This window comes from Etheostoma cragini, chromosome 2 (genome assembly GCF_013103735.1).
Source record: "Etheostoma cragini isolate CJK2018 chromosome 2, CSU_Ecrag_1.0, whole genome shotgun sequence".
In the NCBI taxonomy this organism is placed as follows: Eukaryota; Metazoa; Chordata; class Actinopteri; order Perciformes; family Percidae; genus Etheostoma; species Etheostoma cragini.
In genome coordinates, this window is record NC_048408.1 from 24,535,891 (window position 1) to 24,562,674 (window position 26,784).

At 39.9% G+C, this 26,784-nt stretch overlaps 1 protein-coding gene across 2 annotated transcripts in view; it reads left to right on the forward strand.

Moving 5' to 3' along the window:
* sdk1a (sidekick cell adhesion molecule 1a) overlaps positions 1 to 26,784 on the forward strand; it is a 223,655-nt gene that overhangs the window by 114,901 nt on the left and 81,970 nt on the right. Inside the window, exons 6-8 of one of the 2 annotated variants that reach the window (XM_034885383.1) lie at positions 17,368 to 17,394; positions 23,382 to 23,484; positions 26,211 to 26,386. In XM_034885383.1, coding sequence (XP_034741274.1) covers positions 17,368 to 17,394; positions 23,382 to 23,484; positions 26,211 to 26,386 — 306 coding nt within the window. The remainder of the gene's footprint in view (positions 1 to 17,367; positions 17,395 to 23,381; positions 23,485 to 26,210; positions 26,387 to 26,784) is intronic. The other variant, XM_034885391.1, reaches the window with a different exon arrangement.

The following is a 26,784-nucleotide window of genomic DNA, read 5'->3' on the forward strand; positions in this document are numbered from 1 at the left end:
GGAAAATGGCTGCAATGAAACAAAGAGTGAAAAATTTAAAGGGGTCTGAATACTTTCCGTACCCACTGTATATATAGGAGATCTTTCAATATAGGATCATAACAAGAGAGAGGAGTGTGCATGCAGGGTAGGCGGGAGAAAAGAACAGAAGGCAGAATGAGAGATGAGAAGAAAGAGAGGGCAGAAGATTCTGGTAGACGACTTTATGCTGATATAATTACTCTAGCACTTTAAATGCTATCTCAGCTTTGGGCTTAATAGTTGATCAACTGCCTTTATCTTTTCTATAGAGAAGTCAGTAATGTCACGCTTGTTAATTATTGCTGAACTGCAAAATTAGATGAGAATATTACACACGTACATAAAACGCCAGCTTACCGAGTTTGACTTTCTTTGACACATAGTACTCCAGCGGTTTAGTAATTCACTTCCATGGAGTTTGGGGACTTGCATGGCAGTTACATTTTTTTTCTTTAAATCAATGCAGGCTCACGCTTGGCTTACGAGACGAGAAAATAAGAATAGAATAAAATAATGCTAGAATAAAAAACGAGCACTGTGAAAGGTTTAGCCACAACTCAAATGGCTTCTCTCCTGTATAACTGACCTCGTCAGACATTATATCTGGCGTATCCACCGAGAATCCAAAAGGCTGCCACACAATGATTTAAAAATGGCGGGTAGGGCTGGGTACCTTTGACTTTTTATTACCTAAAATTTGGTGCCAGTACCCTACAGTACCCTTTTCCGGTACTTTCCTTCTGTAATACCCAAAAATTTATTTCAGTTGTAAAAATAATTCCAAACCTATTTATCCTATTTACTTAAACATTTTCTCGTTTATTTAGAACATTTTACAAACCACACAAAATATAACACCTCCCTCTCCCACATGTTAAGCCCATGTATCCCTTGTTTAAAATCAGTTTAATTCCCATTTCTTTCTTTTTTTGTGGTCAATTTTTTTGTGCTTATGTGCTCTCAAGTATTGAACTTTGATACTGCTTGATTTAATGTGAATTTGTCCTTGGTAGTACCGACGCAATTCTGCACTTTTCACCTTGACAACAAAGTATTATCACATTTTAATATCACTAGATCTCATCATACCTATCTTATCTTATCTTATATTTTGTGTCAACACTGTAAAGGGATTGCTTCAATCTCATTGCACATGTACTTTGTACTTGTTTATAATGACAATTAAGGCATTCTATTCTTCTATTCTATTCTATACCTCTAGTAGAAGCCAATATGTCTTGACTTAAATGCAATTGATTGCATCTTGTTAAGCCTTTGTTGCCGCATACATGCTAACATCTTTCAAATTCCACAATATTACTTTGTAACACAGGCTTTTTTACATTTAAATTTGTCTCCAAAGCCAAGCTGAGAGGAACTGGTAACATCACTCAGACTTGTCAAAGCCCCATCTACAAAACTCCTTATAAAACTTTCCACAGGCTCAGAGTCGGATTTCCCATGACTGATAAACTGATCTGAATGAGTAAAATCTGCGTAGTTCCCCTTTAAAATGCTCTACATATTGTACCTCCATAATTAGGGTGTGGTCAAAGTCAATGCAAACTTTCTACAAAGTTTCCGGGAAATAAGTTCTCTTGAACACAAGAAGGTTGGAAGACGTTCCAGCTCGTCTTTGAAACTTCATAGTTCTGCACATTAATGATTTTAGTTATAAATTTAAAGAGAAGAACAGAGACAATCAGTATGCTGTTTTTTCCTCAAGTTCTGTATACAGAGCAAATATAAAGCAGAGCAGTCACAAAGCAGAAACAACGAGATGAGGCATTGCCGCAAGAGCAATGCAGAAGGGAGCTCAGGGACGGATTGGTTCCAAATGCATAAATGCATTGTAAAATAACTTTATAACCTTTCATAACCTTAATCATTACATGTATGTGTTGGGGAGGCCGTAGGAGTCTGAGTTTGATTACCTCGCCTTGGTGATTGGAAGAGAGTCTGTCTGAGTTTGATTATGCCTCCTGTTGGAGACCGCCCTGGTGACTCTACTCACACACACACACACACACATACTGTACATACACACCCCTTGACCCCTGCCTCCATCAAGCGAGGCTTGTTGCCCCGTGACCCTGAGCAGTGATGGCGTAGTCTTTGTCAGGAGCTGAAGAATAGACTTGTAGCATCTTTGGACTCTGCTGACCTCCATATAACCCGGACTGACACACAGTGTCACATACACACACAGAATTGGTTTGAAAGTAGATAGAAGAGAAAGGAAAAAATATATAGATTTTGCTTGGAACATTCGAACACCATATGGCATATGACACATTCATAAATACACATTTTAGAAGTATTTGACAAACACTGAAACCTGTTTGTATAAGTGTGTGTGCTTGGTGATTATGTTGGCGTTGTTATTTTTATGCATGCCTGTGTGTTTCTGTGCCATTTGTTTCTTTCCCTCCCTTCCAGATGTTTCCTTTCCACATCACTGACTCTTAAATTAGAGCCTGCCGTGGATCTTTCTGTTCCTGTGTGTGTGTGTGTGTGTGTGTGCGTTTGCGTGTGTCTATGTCCTTGTCTGTGTGTATGTGTGTGTCTTTGCTCCAGGTCCCATCCCGGTTGTTCTGTGACACGTCTAATTGGAGGTATTTTAGTGTCCCTGAAGAGAGAGTGATTTTGTTTTTGTGGGGTGGAATGCATGTGGTTTGTGTGAGTACACATGTTTGCATATGTGTGTGTATGTGTGTGCGTTTGTTGTAGTGTAGTGGAACCCAACACCTGTAAGCCCTCATTTAAAAGCTTAAACGTAAGATCAGAGATTCCCCTGTGGGCTGTCGTTGTTTCCAATGCTGCACCTTCCACTCAAAGTGTTTTGCATTTTGCTGCATCATGCCTTGCTAGGCTTCCAGGAGCACCATAGAAACCTCTTTAACCAACATGGCAACGTAATGATTTGTAGAGCAGTAGAGTGCACATCTTCAACGGTGAGGAGCAGGGCAAACAGAAGCTGGATACAACTTAAAAGAACAAGGTGCCTATGTGCCTTAGAGTGCTTCACGTGGCGAGGATACGTGCATATTCTTGCAGGTTCTAGAGTTGGTTAGGGAATATGTCTCCAGAGATGTTTTTCGTAATACCAGTGAGAGAAGACTACCAACAGACATGGATGAGTGATTCTCTCAGACTTTTTGGCTTGTGACCCCTAAAACCAAAACAAATGCCAAATTGGATGCTGCAACTCACCACCCCCTGATGCAAGCGCAGGTGTATCCACTGAGCAGTGACTTCTGAATCTTTCTCTCTTTCTCAAATGACTGGTCCTGGTTATTAAACAGCAGAATCTATGGTAATGTTTGGAAGCAGCTGCCAATATTCTATGTAACAGCGAGATGAAAGTGGCTCAAAGATTATCAGTGACGGTCATAGAGTATGCTAGACTTTTCATCGGCTGACGCGGAATGTCTTTTAAATGGGTGCTAAACTCTGATTGTCAACAGCAGTGGCTCTCAGATCAAATACTAGCATGTTCCTTTGAATTTGTGAAAGATTTGGTTAATGGATCATATATTACAGTTATGACATTTTATTGTTTAGCGCTGAAAGTAGAAGAAAAGAACATCTCACTCCACTAAACACAAAAAAGCGAGAGAGGTAAGGTCAAAAAGACACCTGGTGCACCTGTTAGTGAAGAGTTTATTGGCACTCACGGCCCTAAAGCTAATAATTAGTTATCGGCAGAAAATTCCTCTGCAAGTATTTTGATAGTAATTAATAAAAAAAAGAAAAATGCCAAGGATTCACTTGTTGTAATTTGTCAAATGTGGAGAATTCACTGTTTTTCTTTGTGATACATCATTGAAAATGTAATGTCTCAAATGACAAATAGAAAGCCTGGGTTTCGACAAACCTTACAATATATAGACTAAAGTTAAAAAATAATTGTTTGATGGAATTGTTACCTATGTTTGTTTGTTTTCTGTTGAAAAGCATTACTTACTTACTTACTCCGCTCAGTACACCGGCTGTCATGTGCAGAAGAGTTTCAGTGGAAGCAACAAGCAGTGTTCAGCAAGTACTGACACTTATTTTAGTCCTGTTATTTGTGCATGCTCCTGGCTTAAGGTGGCCAGATGCAGCAGTTTTCGCAGTAAGCGATTTGAACAAGTTCTTTTGAAAATAGAGTTTGAAGACAAAAGAAGACACCACATGGGCAAGCAGCCTTCATTTTGTGACCATCTCTGGTTGCACGTGAATATCACATGGCTTCCGTAGATGTGCAGGAAAAGCTTCACTTTTACTGTAGGGTAATGAAGGAAATTAACATTTCTGTAAGAGTGAAATGAATTAAAAGCTTAATATTGTTCAGGGTTTTCCTCTTCGGATGTACTATGTATTCACGCAAGCATGTGTGGCACTTCACATGATACCATAATGTCTTCATAGAACATAGGTTTGTATGTAAAATTTACCAGTTTCGACTCTAGGGAATAACAACTTGTGGAATTCCAAGGTCAAGGAGCACAAACATATCATGTACTTTGAAATGTTTGTGCTGAAGGCAGAAACTGTAAAATGTTCAAGTACCATAACAAAAAAATGTAAATTACCATTACAGTGTAAGTAGTTGCATAATTATTTATTGGCTATGAAGAAACTATGGTCCAATTCAAGTCGATCCTTTGGAGGCTAGTAATGTAGATAAACATCCCAGAGGGCACCTAACAGAATTACTGATGAATGTAAATCTTAAATTATTGGTACAGAGGAGTCAGTCTAGCACATGTACAGTATATCTATAACCTGTCACGTTAATTCTAAAGATCTAAACTTGTTTAAGGACTACAGTGATCTCTTTTGTAATGAAAGTCTGGTCATTAAAAATCTACAGATGTGGAACACACACACGATCATACAAATAGGCACTAATACTCAGTGGTTTTGATAAAGAGGTTTGGCTAATGAATCAGTGCTTTGATTAACTCCTGCTACGACTGATTGTGTCAGGAGTTATTATATTCAATGTTTCAGTTGCAAAGGGATCAGGCTTGTCTTTGTTGATCCCCATCTCCCCTCTCTGTCTGTTTCCTCTCTCTCTCTCTCTCTCAGTCCCTTCTCTCTTTCTCTCTCAGCGTAATGAGGCTCCTCCGTGGTTCTATAATTAAAGCCCCAGTGTGCAGACAGAGCGATGGATTGCCGGAAGGATGGACAGGAATCTGACTCATAGACTGTGTCAGTATGACAAGCGAACTGTGCGTGGCTATGTGTGTATGCTCTACTTGTTCCACGTAGTTATGGATTTAATTGTGTGTTTTACAGCATGATGAAATAGATTAGGATGGATGCCCATGTATAAGGCTTTGCCAGAGCTTTTTGCAGTTGTACACCCACTTATACTGTCTCCAAATCCTTTTCCATTCATGAGGGATATAGTCACTAGAGAAGAAGGCAACAGAAAGGCAGGTAGTGGGAGAGGAAACAGACCAAAAGTCACAGGCGCTTGGACAAGTTTCTAAGAATCAATGAACAAGCAGGTAGCTGGAGGTAAAGAAGCAACAGAACAGTAGCAAGAAGAAGCTCTGAAAGTTTAGATGTTGCACCTGTTACAACCTCGTTTATGGCAAGGCACCAGTTAGTCAGGGTACTGGGATGTCTGATGTGATGATCTTTGCCTTTACTGTATACTGCATTGTTTGAGCCAGCATTTTGAACAACTTCTCCGTTGCTGCATTGCTTTCTTTTTTGATTACACTAAAGAAAACATAATGTTTAGAAAATGTTCATATGTATCAACGTTATGGTTCTTAAGTACATACCTGGTTTTAACTAGGTTTAAGTGTGCCACTGAAAAATTATATAGGGTTTCTAAAAGTCAACTTCAAGAACTTGATTGTTCATAGCTATCTAGAAAGCCAGACCAATTTAATGTACTGGTATATGTCATTATTCTGATCATTACTGTACATTCAAAGCTGGCTCCATGTTTTATGGTGAATTCCATATAGTTGTTTAGCTGTGGTAATAATGACAACCATCTGGTAAGTCATGTTTGATAATTGAAAGCTGGGGATATCAGATATTTTGACAGCTCTCAGTCTCTACTTTGGCTGCCGAGCTAACGTTACTTAACTTTATAATAACACAGACTTTTATTAGTTTAGTTTATTTTAACATGTTAAAAAAACATAAAAATATTTGTACACATACATTCATGTATATACATATAATTAAAATGACAGATAAATAAGGCCATGTACTTCTCAGCACAATCTTCCAAAATTGAAAGTCATTCAAACAAAAAAAAAATTCCCATGTTCAAAAAGGAGTAGGACAAAGTTGAAACAACTTATCCTACCCACTTTCTCTACTTTTGTCTTATAGTAAATCTTATGCTTTAGTTATTTACACATCATAGACACAGATGTATACATGCATACCTACACACATTTACAAGGTTTTTGTTTCTTTTCTTCCCTTCTTCTTTCTATACCATTTATACATATCATATATTAAATAAAACATCCATACTAGACTTAGTAAATGGATATATTAGTATATAGATATATTAGTATACAAATGCCAAGAAACCATACAGTCATTATAAAATACTATCACTTTATATCCTTTTCGTATCCCTTAAATATATTCATTTTAAATAATCTCTTGAATTTGCTCATTGTTTTACATGATTAAATCTCTTCACTGCACCTGTTCCATAAAGTAACTCCTTTTGTTGTGATGCAGTGATATTTAGCATTTGTTTTTAGAAGTTTCTGACAGACTGACAGAACAAGCTGCTGTTCAGAAACTCCAACATAGCCGGCTGGATTATGATGTGCTCGGCCAGTTTACACATAATTGTTCATTAACCAACAGACCATCATTCTGTTGGTCATCTTGGCACTTTTTCAGACACAGGTTTGCTACGGGAGGCAGTAGGGTGGAACAATATTGGAAAATGATCTAATAACCTTTTGTTTTTTACTCATTTTGCAATTACCATTTAGTATGTGATTTATTTTAAGTTCCTCATCTTCCTCTATCTTCTTCCTTATCCATATTATTATTATTACTGTAATTGAAAAATAACTTACTTATTACCTGTCAGTAACAGCATTGTAACAAAGCACACAAACCGACTTCCACACTAATTCAAGCTCGACCAAAATTTAGATAACTCAAGCCTTGTCGTTTGTTAAGTTCAGTCATCACAGCAGCATCTAGTAGAACAAGAGGAGGGGGGGGTTGGACGGATGAAGGCGTTATTATTGTAGAGGATCAGGCGGAAACGCAGTTGATGCACTATCGTCATCTGCACTTCTCCAGGCAAATACTTGGGTAGGGATAACATCTCAGCTCCCTTAAAGAGGTGAAATGCACGAGCACACACAGAACACACATGGGATGCGGAATGAGGTGTCAAGTGCGCAGATAAGTCGCGTGGTGCTTGTGATTTTAATGATCCTGTCAGTCACATGGCGGTTCCTTATCACCACATTGCTGTACACCCTGCAACCCAAGACTGTGTGTGTGTGTGTGTGTGTGTGTGTGTGTGTGTGTGTGTGTCAGACAGTCAGAGTGCATGAACAATAATATCAAGAATAGAAGCTTTATTCCAGCAAAAAGCCCTCATGTTGGACGCTGTGGGCATGGAAACAGACGTTTTAAAGTTTCCCTACTGTGTTCAGTAGTGGTTCTTTATTTTGATACTTGTTTGAAAATGTGTGAGGCTCCACGACTCCAAACTGAGCAACCCAACGTGAGATACTGTTCATATGCCAGCTTTTATCAGCACATACTGGTATTCAGGGTTTTTATAAACAGTTTTCAGAGTATGCGGAATATAAATGAAATATTATTGTGCATGCCAACACACTGATTGTCTCTGTGTGTCAGTGATTCCTGCTGGGCGTAACAGGTTATTGGAGTAGCAGGCCAGTCAGCAGATGTTAATTTGAAGCAATAGAAGTGGAAGAGAAAACAAGAGATTAAGGACGGTAAAAAAAAAGAGCTGGTGAATGATGGCGTAGGGTAGCAAAGGAAAGATTGGATTGGAGGAACAGATGTAAGATAAAGATGGGTAATTAGGAGGAGAGATGATGAGGTAGAGGCAAGGGGGTGATGGTGTCATTGTTGCTTGACTTATTATTTGTTGTGTACCTGTGTGTGTGTGGGGGGAGCATTAGGGAAACAATTTATGTAATGGTATTTATTTGTGCATTTTATGAAAATTAAATTGAGAAACTGTTTAGTTGTGCCTGTGGCAGGCCGTCCACTAATAGCACGTTGGATGTTGCTCTTTAACTCTCTCTATGTTACAGGTGCTCTAAGTAATGTCACACGTTTTTTAGGCTTAAACATTTGTTGTCACGTCGTTGTGTGTGTGTGTGTGTGGGTGTGAGAGAGAGAGAGAGAGAGAAGATGCTTCTTTTCAATACTGTTAGTAACTTCAAGGCTACATTTACATTGCTACGTTTTGGTTTTTAAGCGGAGTTTATGAAATATGATGTTTTATTATAAATTCAACAACTCAATAATATATAGAGCTACAAGTTCAACTATAATGATTAAATGATTAAACACTTGTTTATTGACATAACTGTTTTGATCATTTCCAGTTTCTAAAATGTAAGGGTTTTTCGGCATTGAGTACTTTTACTTGTATTCTTTAGGTACATTTTCCTTATGATACATAAGCTTGACATATTTCTTTCTTGACCATGGAAACATCAGTTCTTGATAATCTAAATGCAAATACCTCATACTTGCTTTTTCTGTCAATTTTGTCCCTATGTCATAGTCAAGATCAAGAATGAAGTTTGACTTTTAAGTCAAATATACGTGTTATGTTATGACATACATGTTGTACATATATTGTGATTTATAAAGCCAGTAATGTTTCACATTCAATAAATGTTCACGTTCACATATACAAACACTCAAATTCACTGTTATGCACAAGCACATATATATCCCATTTGTTCATTAGCTGTGGAACTGACACTATGGTCTGAAAGACTGAATGTCCTCATATGTTAAAGCCTCGCTAAAATGCATTTACATTTCACACCCATTTACAAATTCACACACGCACGCAGTTATGTATGACTGTGTGTTTGTCCTCTTGTCCCCTGCGCTATCAGTGTATACGTAAGACAATGTTTTTATTAGGGTTTCAGGGCAAAACAAAGTACTTGGAAAAGATTTGTGGAAGAAAAAGAGATAAAAACAGAAAAGCGGGTGAGGCATAGCAGAGACGAGATGAAGACAGAGGGATAGGGTACCAGAGAAAGTCAAACTAAAGAGGCAAGCAGTGAGCAAGTGCAAAATTGGGAAAGCTTTGAGGACGATAGATATGGATTGGAAGGAAGAAAGAGAGGCAGAGTGTAAAAGTTGAAGATTGAGAGGGGATGCTGAAAACAGGAATAGATCAACATGGCCTTTAATCCAAAAATAGTTTCCTCCCTTCTCCTCCTCCTCATCCCTACTTACCTCCCCACCACTTTCTTCTTCCCCATCTGGTTGTTCAGAGTGATTGAAGAAAAGAGGACACACACATTGAAGAAAAGAGGACACACACACACACACATAGCCGTGTCCACACGCACACACAGCAGTGTGTGTGCGTGTGGACATATTGTGATCCACAGACAGACAGATGATGTCCATTACCAGGCCATGCTGTCCGGAGTCAGGCGGAACAGCTGCAGCCAAATCTCATTGATCTATCACTGTTCTAATGAATCTGTTAAATGCAGGCCTGACCAATCAATCTCTGAGCCACTTAATCAATTACGCGATTAATCAGACACAGATCTTAACTGTTCTTGCCTGCATGAGAGATTGTTTTACATATATGCACTGACATAAAGACACAGGCATAACCCATGTGCACTTAAACATACAGGACACAGAGTCTGCCAGTGTGGAAGTGATTGTGAGGGTGAGCTTTGCTTTATCACCGCAGGGGGCTAAAACGCAGCAAAATTAAATATGGCTTTGTTTGCAGGCAATTAGATTTCTTTCAATAGAAGTACAGGTGAGTAAGATGCACATTACATTCAGGTAAATAGAAAATATTTAGTGGTGAGATACTGCAGTGTTAAATGATATTTAGTGATACTTATCAAATAATTGGCTGATTTAATTATATTTTCTGCACTGGAGCATTTCATTAGTGTGAGAATATAAGCTTCCTAAATGTAAGCATTTTACAGCTTTATATCATTGTAAATTGGCTATTTTGTGATTTTAGGACTGTTGGTCTGACAAAAAATAGCAATTTGAAGGGGTATGAGGAATTTTGATTGACATTTTGCACTATTTTTTGACATTTTATAGAAAGATTGCTGGGACACACATTAAAGTGGTTGATCCGATTCAACACATTATTTGGCCATGACTACTATTCCAGACCAAATTGTACTACAACTGTTACATTGTCATTTCATCTTAAGTTAGCGTTTCTCGTCTCTGTGAGTGGCAATATGAAATAGCAAGGCAAACTCATGTATTTACTGTATGTTCTCACAGGATTTAGTTGATGTCATCTGTATTTGCTAGTTGTTCAATATGTGCTCCATTCTGGCTGGAAAGACTTAAAGCAACACTACGTAACTTTGGAAGTTGAATTGTCCCATAATGTCTCACTGGAACTACAGATCCACTACCCTATCTGGCAAACTTGCACAGTGCGATTATAGCCAGTAGAGAGTGGGGGGGATAGATACAGCATAGTTTTGCGATATTTTCCGTAGCAATACTACTACTTCGATAAACTGGCCAACAATCCTTTATTATATGTGCGTTAGTTTGGCTGCTTGACAATGCCATTTTGCAGCAATAAAATTGAAGTGAGATGAATAAACTGAGAAATATATTGTTTTAGATAAAACAGATGTTGACAAAGTTTCCTTTTGGGGACATAATGTGAACTTGGCAAAATTTTAAAAAAAAGTTAATAAAATGCAAAATCGCAAAATATTGCAATAAGTTTAAAATAGCATTCATATTGTATCTTGACATAAGTATCGTGATGATATCGTATCGGGAGGCATCAGGCGATTCCCACCCCTAGTAGGGAGATGCAAACCGAATGCAGAAGTGCCGTTTACCCTGTTACGAGTTGACCACTGAAACCGATTTTGGAGACATTATTTTAGGTTAGAAAAAGTTCTCTAGCGTTGCTTTAAACAAATCTGAATGCTGGTGGAAAGAGTTGTCTGGCGTGTCAATGAGGTTTCAGTAATCTTTAAGACGGTTTTCATCTTAAATGATTCTATAGATCGAAGATAATGTGCGATTACAACATTCTTCCAAGTTAACTGAATGCCAAAATGTGCAAGATGGTTCTAGTAAATCTGTTTTAGACTGTACCTGGATCAGTTTTAGGTTCAGATGGTGCACTAAATTGATGGTGGAAAGCAAATGCATTGGCAGGTTGTAAAACTGATAGAAAAGAGGATAATGTCAACTCTGTAAAGTGAATTTGAAATAAATATATTTTTAGCATTAGCATTATGTTAGTTTACCAGAGTATTCTGCAGTAATTCATAACATTTTCTGATTAGTTGGTTTGTAAATGTAGGTCCAACCAACAGCTACATGCAGGATTTAAATCAGCCGTCAAAGAATGTGTCTCTCAGTGCACAGACTTTTTACAGACGTCAAAAGTCTGGTACCGCCACAAACACCCCCCCCGAGTAAAGGGGCCCTAACTGAAAAATAATAACTACCTTTTAGCCCTTTTAGGAATCTACAGTACTACATATTGTACATGGTTATCTTTAAGGAAGTTTCCCAAAGGGAATACAAAAATTCTTTGTACAGCATCACATTTCTAATCTGCTCCAAAAGCCTGGGAGAAAGTGTCTTACAAAGTGCCCAAGGAAATGCCAGGACAGGTTGCCCTCCACTGATCTGTCACATTCCTCCAGGCCTCGTCCCTCCACTCGCTGCCATGTTCTAAATGAATGGACTGTGTCAAAAGCAGACACTACACAGTGAACAGTGAATGCTTAACTGGAATACCACTTGTTTCTAAATGAGGCACTTAAAATTCAGTATCCTCTTATATATAAGGCTTATTTACTTTTGTTGAGAGTCTCTTAGACACTGTTTTTTTCAGTGCAGGACAGATAGAAGTGATAGCAGAGAGGTTGAGAGATAAAGACAAAGAAGGGGTGACAGTGAAGAAGAAGTGTGAGATAGGGTAGTACCCTGCAGCATACTGGAAAAGAAGAAGAAAAACAAGGAAACAACATGATTCAGTAATGATGCATCTGATGCAGCTTTCTTGTCTCTCTTGGTCTCTTCTCCATCTGGTATTTCACCCTGAGGTGTTGGGCACACAGCAGCACCACCTCACTGCCTTTGAGGCCCCACCTTTTGGCTCCAACTTTCCCTTGTCTTCCCCTTATTTATTTCATCCCTCGCTACCTCTCTCTTGTCATTTTATATTTCTGCAAGATCAGAGGCTTCCTATTTTTTCTCTCTGTTCTTATTAGAGGCGCAAACTTGCGGAAGCAGCACACTGCTATGAATTTGAAATGATATCTCATTTTTTCATGCCATCATTAGGCTCACAGTATGAATGTAAGGCAAGGCAAGGCAGCTTTATTTGTATAGCACATTTCAGCAACAGGGCAATTCAAAGTGCTTTACGCAAAAACAGTTAAAAAGATAGAAACAGATAAAACACAAGAATAAAAGTTACAGTGCTTTATAAGAAATTAAATAAATGAACAACCATTTAAAGAAAGGCAACATCAAAAAGAAAGGTCTTCAGCCTTGATTTAAACCAACTGAGAGTTGCAGCTGATCTGCAGTTTTCTGGGAGTTTGTTCCAGATATGACGAGCATAGAAACTGAACAATGCTTCCCCCTGTTTAGTTCTGACTCTGGGGACAGAAAGCAGACCTGTCCTAGATGACCTGAGAGGTCTGGGGGGTCATAGTGTAGTAGAAGATCAGAAATGTATTTTGGCCCTAAACCGTTTAGTGATTTATAAACTAGTAAAAGTACTTTGAAATCAATTCTTTGAGGCACAGGAAGCCAGTGTAAGGACTTCAGAACTGGAGTGATCTCAGTGGTCTTAGAGAGGACCCAAGCAGCGTTCTGAATCAGCTGCAGCTGTCTGATTGATTTTTTTTAGGGAGACCTGTAGAGACACCGTTACACAATTCAAAACATTTTTGAAAACACCCTTTGGTTGAATATCAAGACCACAGGAGTAGATTTTCACATGTTGTATTATGTCCTCCAGGTTTTTATGGTTGATCGGATGAAATTGTGTCATTATGGAACTATTTTTGCTTGAACACTGTGACAACACATATCCTGGACTTGATATGGAGGCACTTATTGTTTGTCTAATCTTCTGAATGTTGTCTTTGAAGAAGTAGGCAAAGTCATCACAGGCCTTGGTGGATAAAAATTCAGATGCTACTGGTACTGGAGGGTTTGTTAACCTATCGACAGTGGCAAACAAAGCATGTGAATTATTAATGTTTCTGGCGATAATGTCAGAGAAGAAGGACCCCCTTGCATTCCTCAGTTCAAAATTATAAATGCAAAGTTTATAGTTTTTGTCATACTTGTTTAAAGTTATTACAATGGATCAGGAGATTAGTTTTTCGCCACCTTCGATCAGTTTCTCGACGCTCTCTTTTTTCTGTTCTCACCAGTAGGACATTTCTCCATGGGGATCTTGTCTTACCAGAGACAGCTTTGACCTTAGTAGGAGCAGTGGCCCAATAACATTTGTAATTTTACAGTTGAAATTATCTACAAGCTCAGTGACTGAGATCCCAGAAAAGGAGGAGAAAAGCTGCATGAATGTTTTCAGTGATATATATTCAGTTTTCGGATTAACGTTGTTTGGACACTTTTGCGCACAGAGATGGTGCCGTTAAAGAAAACACAGGAATGACCAGAGAGAGCAACATCAGTCACCACAACCTTGGAAATATTCAAACCCTTGGAGACAATCAAGTCCAGAGTGTGTTGGCTCCGTCACATGCTGAGTCGGTTCTCAAAAGCACAACATAATTCTTTGGTCCCTCTGTGCTGGGGGTCGTCAACATGAATGTTAAAAATTACCCGCAAAGATTACACAGTCAAACCTAATACAGATTATAGACAGCAGCTCTCAGGGCGGCTGTGGCTCAGTGGTAGACCGGTTGCCTGCCAATCGGAAGGTTGGTGGTTTAATCCCTGGCCCTGCAGTCCCATGTCGAAGTGTCCTTGGGCGAGACACTGAACCCTGAGTTGGATGTTTGTTTGTTTATTATTTTAATGAAACATTTGTATTCATTCTCCCTTTTTTATGCCCTTTGTTTGATTCTTGAGGTGATGAAGAGGTAATGTTTAACGAGGGATTGATGTTTTTTTTTAATTATAAGTGCGTATTTAAGTGCAGGCATTCGGTTTGGGCACAAATAGACCTAAAGTCTGTATGAAGAAAAAAAAGAAGAGCAGGAAGAAAGGCAGGGATAAGCTACTTTTTATTCTTTCACACAGTAACCACAGAATGTCAAAACCTGGGGACGTTTGGGATTCCAAACAAGGATGATTGACACCAGCGTTTACCTTCATGTGTATGGGAGACTGTGCTATGCATACCAGCTGCCAGTGTGAGTTTGTGCATGTGGGGGCATGGTAAATTGGAAAGGTCAACTGATGCTAGTGTTTTGGTACAGACAGACAGCAGGAAGATGTAACCTTCCCAGAGTCCACGTTTATGGAGGGAAGGAGAGTCTAAGCAAAAGACAGGATTCAGGAGAGCAGAGTCTAGGCTTGTGTTAAAAGTTTTAATATGTAAACTTGCTCACTGCTGTTTATATGCTGTGTATTAGTGAATACTCTCTTTAATTCTGGTCAGATTTACAAAGTGAGACAGACTATTGGGTATAAGGAGAGGAAGCATACGGACTATGAAATTTTACCATCTGGGTCTTTCGGGAATTTCTCCGAGGTCTGAGGTCAACACTCCAGCCAGCTTATTATTTTATTGGACACGACTGTGTGTGTGTGTGTGTGTGTGTGTGTGTGTGTGTGTGTGTGTGTGTGTGTGTGTGTGTGTGTGTGTGTGTTTGTGTGACGGTGTGTGGGGGTAGATGTGGTCTATCCTCCTTGTGTTTCTTTCCGTGAATGTGTCAGTGTTGAAATTTGGAGTGTTTCTTTTGTATTGCCACTTACATGAATTTCAAATAGGTGGGTGTGCGTACATGTGCGTAGGCGTGCATGTGTGTGTGTTTTAGAGCAAGAAACAGGAACAGAGTACAGGGAGAGTGAGATTGACAGGGTAAATTGGAATGGTACGGGGTTTGAGGTTGAACTCTGGGTTTAAAACAGCCGCGAGAGAAAAGAGACCCAAATGTGTTGCTAAAAAAGTATCCTTTTGCTTAGGGAAGTGTGACAGTGGATGCCGATTTGGGTGGATGGGGAGAACGAAGCAAGGCTGAGCAGGAGAATAGATTGTTACCAAGGGCTGGTCTGGTTGTATGTAGATGGAAAGAAAGGTAGGTAGGCCCGGTGGGGCTGTTTGTGTGTCGAGAGGGAGTCATGGAGAGTTTTGGAGTGCTGCAGCAAATAGGTGACCCACAGCTGGGGACTATGAGGTCAGCACCTGCACAGGTCTGCTGGGAAGGTAACACAATAAGATATGACACACATAGCAACAACAGCCTTTACACACCTTAAAGGACAAGTACGGCACATAGGATTGTTGCATTGAATATCAGACACAACACACAAATACTGTACTTATTCCTGCTCGTAAACAAACCCATAGACAACCAATCACACACACACACACACACACACACTGTGGCAAGCACACACAGAGGACATGGTGACCTGCTTGTTTTTAGGTCCTTCAGGCAGCTGAATACACAATAGTGAATTCATGAATATAAATCACACTCAAGGCCTAGACACACAATAACATTTTCATATTACCTCAAACTGTATTTAAACACATCACATTAATATCAACCGTGATACTGAGAAGTGACCTGTTTAATATGAGTACAGGGTTAAGTGTTGGATCTGGGAAGCATCATTCACCTGCACCATAGTAGTTATCTTTGCAGTGAAATGCACACCTATAAACACATTGATTAAGACAACAAATGCTCTAATGCATTTTAAACAATGAGGGAAGGGAAAGTTGTTGGGAAATGGGTTTAGTGGATTTAGCTCTGTGAACGTCAGATGCTTTGTTGTGTTGTGAACACACACACACACACAAACACACACACACACACACACACACACACACACACACACACACACACACACTATGTTGTCCCCTGGTGTCCCCATTGTTTCTCTGTTCCCATTTTAAACTGAAGATGACTCAGTATGACATAATTTGAATGCACACGCAAAAATGAACCTCCACCCACACACACACACACAGACCAAAGCCATTGTGTCAGTGGGCATTTGTGTGTGTGTGTGTGTGTGTGTGTGTGTGTGGTGTGTGGCTGTGTGAGAGAGAAAGTGTATGTGTCTGTTTGTCTGTCGGTGTGTCTATGTGGGTCTGTGTGTTGTGCTAACCTTCTTTTTGACTGTGCTCTAGGTAAACGGCTGTGTGTGTGTGTGTGTGTGTCTTTGCATGCATCTTTGTATGTGTCCATTGCATAGGCTAAACAAAATTTGCGCTGATGGAATACGTTGGAATCTAAATTAAAGCGTTAATGCACATAATTCACCACACACACACACACACACACAAACACACACACACAAGCACACGCACACACATTTTTGAAACACATATACATACACATACACAATCCCAGTATTCAAGAGTTGAGTGAGTGTCTGAGTGGCTGAATAGGAGTGTGTATTGATAGATGAAAGGTGAATGTAGATTTTCTGCCAGTGGAATGTCAATGCCATCATTTTCTCGAAGCCTACAGCCTTGCTACCCCCAGCCTGATGACAAATACAAGGAGAAGGACAGAGGGGGAGAAGAAAAGAGTGAATGAGAGGGACAAAATTTGGTAGCTGGCAGTTGATGGATGGGCTGCAAAGAGCTTGTCTTCCTCTGGACTCCATGATAACATGACGTTCTCTTTGCCTCTTCTTCCCTCTCATCCATATCTTTTTTCTGTTTTGTTTTTTTTCTAAGAGAAAGAGTCTCCTTTTTGCTGTGGGCTTACTCACTTCTGAGATGCCTGAAAGAAGCTGATTTGTGAAAGCCTGTATTATGTTTTTGCTATTTTTTAATGTGTATTTTCCAAATATGTCATTTTGCTGTGCCACACTTGAAATCTAAATTATATCTTGAATGTTCTCCTCTTTCCCCCACTTCCTATCTCTCCTTTTGTCCCACTTCTTTTCATCTCATTCTCTCTGGCTGATGGACAGTTGGCAAGAAGAACCGAGGGTCAACAGGTAAAGAACCCATTTACATTAACTTCCCTACTCTTTCTACTCTGGCTCCTTCTTTCTTTCTGTATGTAAACAAAGACAAATATTGCTGTGGCCCTTGGCTCCCACCAGAAGGTCAGAGCTTAAGGGTTGTTCAGCTGAAGGCTTTGCTGCCGGTCACATTGGCAGCAGTGGTGAGTACGTGTTGAAAAAGATTTTCAGCCGGTGTAGTTTCACAGTTTCTGCCTTATGGCCAATAAGGAAGCCATACAGCAGCACACCTTTAACCTCTAGGTGAGACCGCGAGGGTCTGCATCTATTAATATTATCGTAAAATATTATGATATTAGTTATGACCCATTCAGCACACAATATCTATTTCAGTATACAACTTCTTTTGGTCCATCATGGCATTTAAAGGTTCTACAGGGATAACTTTGGTTGTGTGTCAGTTCTCTATACCTAGCTGGCATCATCAGTGAGGCAAACCAAAGTATTTTGTTTTCCCTGTAATTTATAGAAACATTGCACAAGGACTCATCAGACAAAATACTCAGGCTTGTCATTGTTTAGTCTAAGTTCAGTCAGCCAAGTCATGTGGATGGATGGATGGATTATTAAGTCACTGTTGATATTTGGCGTCTGGGATCTGACCTCTTCACTCCCCATAAGGAAACCCTTAGCTCAGCACAACATGGAGTGGGCAGTGACAACAACAGCTTCCTACCCAGGGGAACGTTAACTCAGTGCCACAACAGGTGGATGCTGGAGTGGAGGTGGGGCTTTTCATGTTATATGAACAGCAGCGGTTCTGGTGTCAGGTCAGCATAGCTTTCAGGTGAGCAAAAGAGTGAGCAGAGCACCGGCGAGTGTGTAGGATATTGCAGTGAGAAGAGTATACCATGTTAGTGCAGTGGCTGACTCAAGTCAAGTCTGAACTAACTTGCAGGCTTTGCTTTTTCGCTTCTTTGACACATTTTGTCTGCCACATCAGACATGCTAACTCATTTTCCCTACAGCACCACTTAAGCGTCTATTACCTGAGCTTGGCTAAAACACAGTGAAGTGCCAGGGAGCAGCCTCTCGCTGCAGAGTCAGACTGGGCCAAAGCACTTACAAATGCCCAACAGTGTTTCACAGAGAACACAGAGGGCTTGAGCACTGCAATAATGTTCCTTAATGGGTACATACTGTTATTATAACACATTTGTGAAATATTGACATATTGTCTTTTTCTTCTTTTAGAATAATTCAGTAATCATGTGTAAATGTGTGTTGCCTTGCTTCATTCTGGAAGAATTATTCTGATCAATGATTGTAGATTGCTGATTATTTTGAGAATTAATGGGGCAAAAATGTTTTATTTTAGTTTTCCCCACTGTACCAAAAATATAAAATTGCCGGCATGAAGCAATTGCACATGCCCTTATTTCAGTATAGTGGTGATGAAATGTTACCTCATTATGTCATTGTGGGTTTTGTCAAGCAGCCCAAAAACCGCAGCTAATATAATACTCAGAATTAATCAAATAATCATTAAGCACTCTCAAGAGCTTAACCCCTGCCCTGCCTCTCTATTACTCCTACATTTCTTGTTTCCTTTTCCCGTCTTTCATTCCCGTGTTCCCATCTTCTCCCTCCATCACTTGGGGTGGCACAATGACAGAGATAGATAGAGGGTTTGGCAGCTGAAGGAGGAGATGAATATTTTCTCGGTCCTCTCACTGCTTCCCATTGTCTGTGTCTGTCTCCCCTTGGGGCTTGGATCTTCTACTCTTGGTGTGGCTGTGTGTGTGTGTGTGTGTGTGTGTGTGTGTGTGTGTGTGTGTGTGTGTGTGTGTGTGTGTGTGTGTGTGTGTGTGTGTGTTTGTGTGGCATGTCTTGGCTTGTGTTTTTATATTGCCATTCTAAGGCAAGTCTAGTCAGACGATGACACTTAGCTGTCAGCATGCAGCATTAATGAGTGCAGTGATACGCACAAACACTCGCCCCACTCTCACACACAGGCAGTATTCTCAAGAGAGATCAGCAAATGATCACCTTCTCTTCACCATTTATTTATAGTATACCCTCCAAAAATCTCTTCATGTTTGAAAGCTTTCAATTTTCTTTAACCTCTAATTTCTTAACTTATCCGTGCTTTCTCTCTTAAAAATATCACCCTCTTTCTTTCCCTCAAACTCTTTCTCTGTTGGATGCGTTCTCAGTGTGATATGTGTTAGTTGGCTGTGAACCCCGCAGACACGTATCTGACAACTCTATTAATACACAGTCAGCTAACTCCAGCCTCCTCCTCTGTGTGCGTGTGTGTGTGTGTGTGTGTGTGTGTGTGTGTGTGTGTGTGTGTGTGTGTGTGTGTGTGTGTGTGTGTGTGTGTGTGTGTGTGTGTGCGCGCGTGTGTGTGTGTGTGCGCGTGTGTGCCCGTGCGTTCACCCCCTAAGGCAGTCCCTCTGCTCTCCAGGTCTCTCCAAAGATTAGTTTGAAAGGCTTAAAACACACAGATCTACAGCCATAAAAAAAATCACACACACACACACCCTGACTCACTGACACAATAGGGAATGTGGAGTGACTGACAGATTTAATAGGAGAACAAGCTGTAATCTGAGAGAATCCATTCGAAGAGGGATTACATTCTAATCTGTGGATGGAATAGCCTTTCATCTCTCCCTCTCTCTCTCTCGATCTCTGTCTCGGCCTCTCTCGCTCGCTCTGTATTTATCCATCTCTATCTCTTTTCTGCCCTTAAGCTCTTCCAATCCTTTTAACCAGCCCAGTTTTCTTATCATTCCCATCCTTGATTTGATTTGAGATTGTTTGTATCAATCTGAATTTCATGCACAGACGCACACACAAACTCACACACACTCTGTCACACAGCTGTGTCACCTCAGCAACACTTGTCAATCAGCAATGATTGCACAGACGAGAGCATTGTAATGTTGAAACGCGTCAGTGCCATTCTGGTGCTAAATTATACCCACATCCATTAGCACACATGGAGACCCACGGAATGTACGCTTTCCCTCCTATCCTCATCTATTTTGATTACATTTTATTAACTGCTTTAGCAGCTCTCTTTTTTTCATAATCCTTCTTTCTTTAATGAAACTTGTTCTGATATTGCTTCGATATACTACAACACTGCACTCCTACTCTCCCTCTCGCTGCCACATGTTGTTTCTCATTTGCTAAATGAGGAATCCAATAGAGTTAGATTAAACTTCTGGACTCTGTTTCTAGAATCTTTATAGGGAGCCTTTTAGCTGCCACAGCTTGTGCATGCACACAAACACACACACATACACACACACACACACACACACACACTTGTAACACTGTCAGTTTAAATATGTATCCTTGTTTAGGTTGAAGAATATTCAGTTAATTATCTAAGGTGGTGGGGAAGTGCAAAATAACATTACAATCCCTGTTTAAACAACAAAAAGGACGAGATAAGAGGATGATAGGGAATAAAGGAGGTGAGATAGGCAGTAGGGAATGAGAGATACAGGCGAGATGATGATAGAGATTTCCCCAGAGAAAGAGAATGTTAGACATGCTGACAGAGACGAAAGAAGAGTGCAGATCACACAACCATATGGCATTTTGCTTTCCCCTCTACTTCTACCATCATGTCTGTCACTCCACGAACAAGAAGACCATCTGCACAGTCCCCCATCTACATATACACTCTATCTCTCTCCTCTGAGCCCTTTTTTCCTCCTTGTTCTCCCTTGTTCTGATTTGTCTGTCTTCCCCCATTAGACTCAAAGCCCAAGTTAACAGGTTGGGTTCACACCCCCTTGTGCTTATTACTGGCAGTCGCTGCTGCCGTTAAGGCTACTACTCCCTGCCTGACCTCTGCTTCTCACAGTGGACAGCTAATGGACACTCTCCTCTTGCTCTCTCTACATCTCCACTGCCTGTCCACCACCCCTATGTCCCTTTCTATCTTCCACCCACTCTCCACTGCTACCCCTCTTAACTTCTGCGATGCCAAACCTTTCAAATTGTAACACACATTTTACAAGATGTTGCTGTATGCACAATTTTTTTTATTGGTATGTGTGTGCGTTTGTTTGTGTGTGTGTTTATTAGGGAGAAACTAAGAGGGATGTAGACCTCCATTATTACTTCCCATCTCTCCTTTCTGTGTCACTTCACTTATCTTCCCCATTACTGTAATGACTCAACCTCTACCATGAGTTAAGGCGTCAGTGAGTGTAGGTGTCAAGACAGTAGAATGTGTGTGTGTGTGTGTGTGTGTGTGTGTGTGTGTGTGTGTGTGCTATCATTTGCCTGTCTTCCTGTTCTTGCATGTCTTATTCAGTGTGACAGTGGGCTATGACTTTTCAGCTCTTTCTCTCCGGGAAAAAAAAGGAATAGGAAGAGAATGAGAAGAAGGAATAAAGAGCAGCGAGTTAATTACCGCCTTTTCCTCTTTCCCTTCAAAGGCAGAGATCAAAGCTGTTCCTCGCCTCCCCCTGCCTTCCTTCCATTCCCCCTTACTTACACCCCAAACATCCCCACCACCAGCCCCTATTAGACCTAGCCTGTTAATGTGTAGTCCCTACTCCTCCCCTATTCATTGGTTATACATTGGATCCAATGATGTTCAGACACATAACCATAACAGTAATACATAGACCCATTTAACCATTCTACTGTTTTTGTACTTTTTTGTTGAGTAGATGTTACACATTTCAAACTAATCCATTTGTAACAATCCTACTGTGTCCTTTTCTAATAAGATGCCATTCCCACCATAAATCATACCCTCACACACAATAATAATTGTGCACATGCAACACCATACTCCTTTCAGGCCATAAATCATTCTTCACATACTTAAACTACTTTACTCTTCTCTAAACAATATCACTGTTATTCACACCATCAAAATGACTCAATACATCATTATACACTGTATGGTAATGTGTTTCAGACAGAACAGTGGCATGTTTGACAAAGAGTGATAATATTTATAAGTGAGAATTATGGTGTTTGTGTGTGTGTGTGTGTGTGTGTTTGTGTGTGTGTGTGTAAGAAGTAGTGGAAATAAATGTAGAGATTTGTTCAAACTCTCTCAGTCAGACTCTGACACTCAATCACACTTAATGTCACCCTTTCTTACACACTGTTGGTCACTTACTATTATCCTCTCATATACAGTCATTATTTCATATTCTATCATTCTTTCTCACTTTGTTCTAATCTCCATACATACAATATACTATCATTCTCTCTGATTCATAGTTTTATTGAGCATATTTGTGTGTGTTTATTTTATTATCTTCTATGTTGAGTACAATTTACTTTTACAATTTATTTAGTTTTATTTAATCAAGATTACCTCATCCTCAAACAGGTTGACAAAAGAAAGAAAAGCTAGTGTAGTGTTGCTTTGTAAAAATCAACTTTGGACAGAAAATAAGAAAAGAAAGAAGAATATTGAACCACAGATGGCTATAAGATTCAGACAGTTTGGTCCATCTGTTTTGCAGCGAAGTTCATTCTTATCTATATCAATCTCATAACAGTCTAAGTCAAGACTACAGTTAGCCAAAACATTTCAAATTGTACTACAATATTACACTACAGTTTATAACGGATCATTTGTTAGCTGCCATTTCAGGAATCGGATGCCGAAACAACCAGCCAACACTTAAAGTACAAGTAAACAACAAGTAAAGTTTCTGATTGTCCAACAGATCATTGAAAATCCGTGTTGATGATACAGTTAGTCTTAAGCCCAACTTAAGTTAATAAAGTAACTAAAGTTAAAAGGCTTAATTCATACAGTGTCTGCCCAGCGTTAAATAAAATAAAACACATGGTGTGAGTATATATGTGTGTGTGTGTGTGTGTGTGTGTGTTTGTGTGTGTGTGTGTGTGTGTGTGTGTCTGTGATGGAAAAGGTATTACGTGAGTACAAGAGTGTGAATGTGTAAATGTGTATGTTAGTGGGAGTGGGAGACTGCCTCTCATATCTTCTCTCTCTGTCGCAGATCCTGAATCAGAACTTGTGGCTCCGGCGATTGTGATCGGACCTAAAGACACAACAGTGGTGGCAGGAAGTGAGGCAACACTGGAATGCATTGCTAACGCCAGGTAAATGGTTCTTATGCACACACACACACAAACAAACACACAAGAGCAAAGAATTCCTAGGCAGCACTGTTTTCTTCCAAGGCAATTAGGCTACATAAAACTTGTACACAGCCTGTAGTGTGTCCTTTTATTCCCTCTGAACAACTGCTTTGGATGGACTCTTCTCTCGAGACAAGAGGAACACTTCATGCCCGACCTATGCAATTGGTGGCCCACAGGCCACATCCGGCCCAAAAGCAAACGCCAAGTGGCCCAGCAGATCAGCTCTATGCCGCAACGCTTCCTGTTTATCTGTCTGAACAGCCTCAATGGTTATTATGGTTGCCGAAAGGAAACAGGGAGCACTGCCAAGCATGTCTGCGTGCCCATTCTGCCTGTGTCTGCGTCTGCGTCTGCGTCTGCCCATTCACTATATTTCCTCGAAATAGCCTAGTTTCACTGCTTAAGTCATGCCATAGAGACAAGCAGACATGCACACACAAGCAGACATAACAAACAGACACACAAATATGCTGCTGAAAATGTCTGCTTCAACATTTCGTAAAATCCAAATTTGTTATGGAATTGCCCTGCTTTACACCATTTTCAGCCTCGTTATAATGTAGTAGACTAATGGGTGGCATGAGTACAGTATACAGTAGCTTTATATTATTTCTGCAGTACTTGCCAATGTTTTCTATATCAAACACAGAATTCACAGATTCTGATGCCAGAGGATGAAGAAAGAAGGGGCAGTTTGGAAAACTGCATTTTGGGTAGCCACAGTTACATCCTAGTATACACCCAAAAAGAACATTATCAATATAATGTCCAACATTAATTGAAAAGAAAAGTGCAGCTGAGGCTGCTTTGCCAAGATAATGGCACTTCTAACAGGTGATGTTCAAAGCTCAATATGCTGTATTGAGTTGTACTGCAAACTAAGGTTTGTTGGCTTGGGTTATTAAGTCCAGGCTAGGTGTGCTGTTCTGATCTGTGAGAGCTGAAGTCCCTTTAAATATTTCTCAGCAGCACTTGACCAGCACTTGACCACTGGGTAGCACTCAAGGTCCAGTATGAAAAAAACATATTACACATAATAATAATCTTAGCAGCAACAGGATCCATTTCCATCATACAGAAATACAGTTTTGTCAGACCAGTCTCTTAATTATTTGGTTCTTTGCAACCCACACCACTGGTATTACAGCTGTAGACAAATTAGCTCAGAGTCTCCTGCATTTCTTCTGTCAGAAACAATCCAATCCACAGAGACTTTTTCTGATATCAGAGATTAAACTCAAAGCTACTCACTCCAGAGAGATAATGCTGTACCCTGAAAAAAAACTGAAAGAGAGAAACTATTCTATTGATGTTTGGGAGAAAGGAGAGTATGATCAGTGAAATCAAGTGCAGTGCTAAAGTCTAAAAGCATCTGCTATCCACATTCATTAACCATTAATCAGTCATATGCACTAATGCAGCCCTGGTAAAATGCTATCATAATTAGGAGTTTGATTGAAAATAAACTGTGCCAGTAGGTCTTATATTATGTGCGGTAAAATCTGCTTCTCTATTTTTGGGTACATTTTGAATATTTGTTATTGTGGACAGGACCCACTGAGTAAGCATATTAAATTTTGACATATCAGCTCAGCCGTAAGTTCAATTTCTTTTCCATTCCAACTGTGTCAACACCTCGACGTGTATCATCATAGATAAAAAAATAAAAAAGTAGAAAGAAGCATTCTCTCAACTGTATCCAAAGAAAAGGCAAAAGACATTTTGTGTCTGACATATTACTTACAGTTGGACTGCATATTAAGTGGACTTGGTTGCAAATACATCCAAGTTACCCACTTTGAAAAACTTAAGTATTCTTTAGCTTCCTAAAATAGTAGAAGTAGAATTTTTTTTTTACTGTCAATTATTTTTTTACTAAACAGACCTTATAAACATCCAGGTGGGAAACAGAAAATATGTCGCTAAATGCAAGAATACTTTTCCACTTTTTTCCCTGTCATATATCGGAAGATTTTACCCTCTACCTCACGATAACACGGCTGAATTACCTTGTAATGGCTTGTCCTCGCCTCCTCCACATTTCTTAATTTGACCTTTGCTAGTGCCATCTGATGTCATATCAAAGTGATTGCTATTGGAATGCAAGCCAACAAATTTAGAGGGAAATTATTAATAATAGTTCACTATATAAAATAATGTGACATTAATAATCTTTAAACTAATGAAGATATCACTCAATATGTCAATATGACAGAGGCTTGTATTTCCTACTTGTTTCTAAATTTTTTTGTATCGTAGCTGTTGTGCCAGTAAATCAGTTGCACATTTTAATACAGATTGCTACTAAGATTTGAAATGTTGCAATAAAATGCTCCATTATACAGAACTGTACTTTCATAAATAGATTAAATGCTGTATTAATGCTGTCTTACGCACCTAGACACACAAGAATTATGTTCTGATGTTGTTTATCCAAAACAAATATTCCCTATACATGAAAACCCTTTTTCCTTTCTCCAGCATTCAAATAACTGACTGAAGCTCCTTCATTCTGAGTAGAGTTGACTGCTCTGGTACACAAACTGTCATCATTCATTTCCTGCCTCATTGACACATGAACTGATGGATTGACTATGTTGTAATTGCCTTGTGTCACTCTTTTTTTCCTTTTCTCCAATTCACCCTGCTCCTGCTATTCTTTTGCTCTTCTCCTCTTCACACAGACCGATTGACAGCCTTGTGGTGTCATGGAAACGGGATGGGCGTCATCTGGCGAGTGGGCGTCGGCTCACTCTTCCTGCCCCCACCTCTTTGGATACAGGGTTATATGTTTGTGAAGCGTTGCTTAGCAACAGCTCTGCCAAACCTGTGGAGGCAAGGGCACACCTCACTGTTACTGGTGAGAAAAAAAGGGCAATCCCTCGCTCACTCACACGCGCACACACACGCACACACACGCACGCATGCACACACACCACCAAACATGATTATCCTGGATAGGCCTGACCCATCAAGCCTAATTCTCTCAACATGTACCATTAATTTCTATTTTAACCTCACTCTTGTCTTTTCTTGTACATTTTTTGCTCCCGGCACTGTTTCATTCTGTTTATTCCTCCATTTATTCCTACTTTTCTGCTAGAAGCAGGACTGTGAACACCTCGGGGCAGTAACTGTCAACTACAGGACTACTCTAGCTGAATCTGTTGTCCACATTCGCCAATAAACTGCCCATTGCAGTCACAAACAGCTGTTACATTCATGTTCACACTGTTTCATCCATGTGTGCTCACAAAT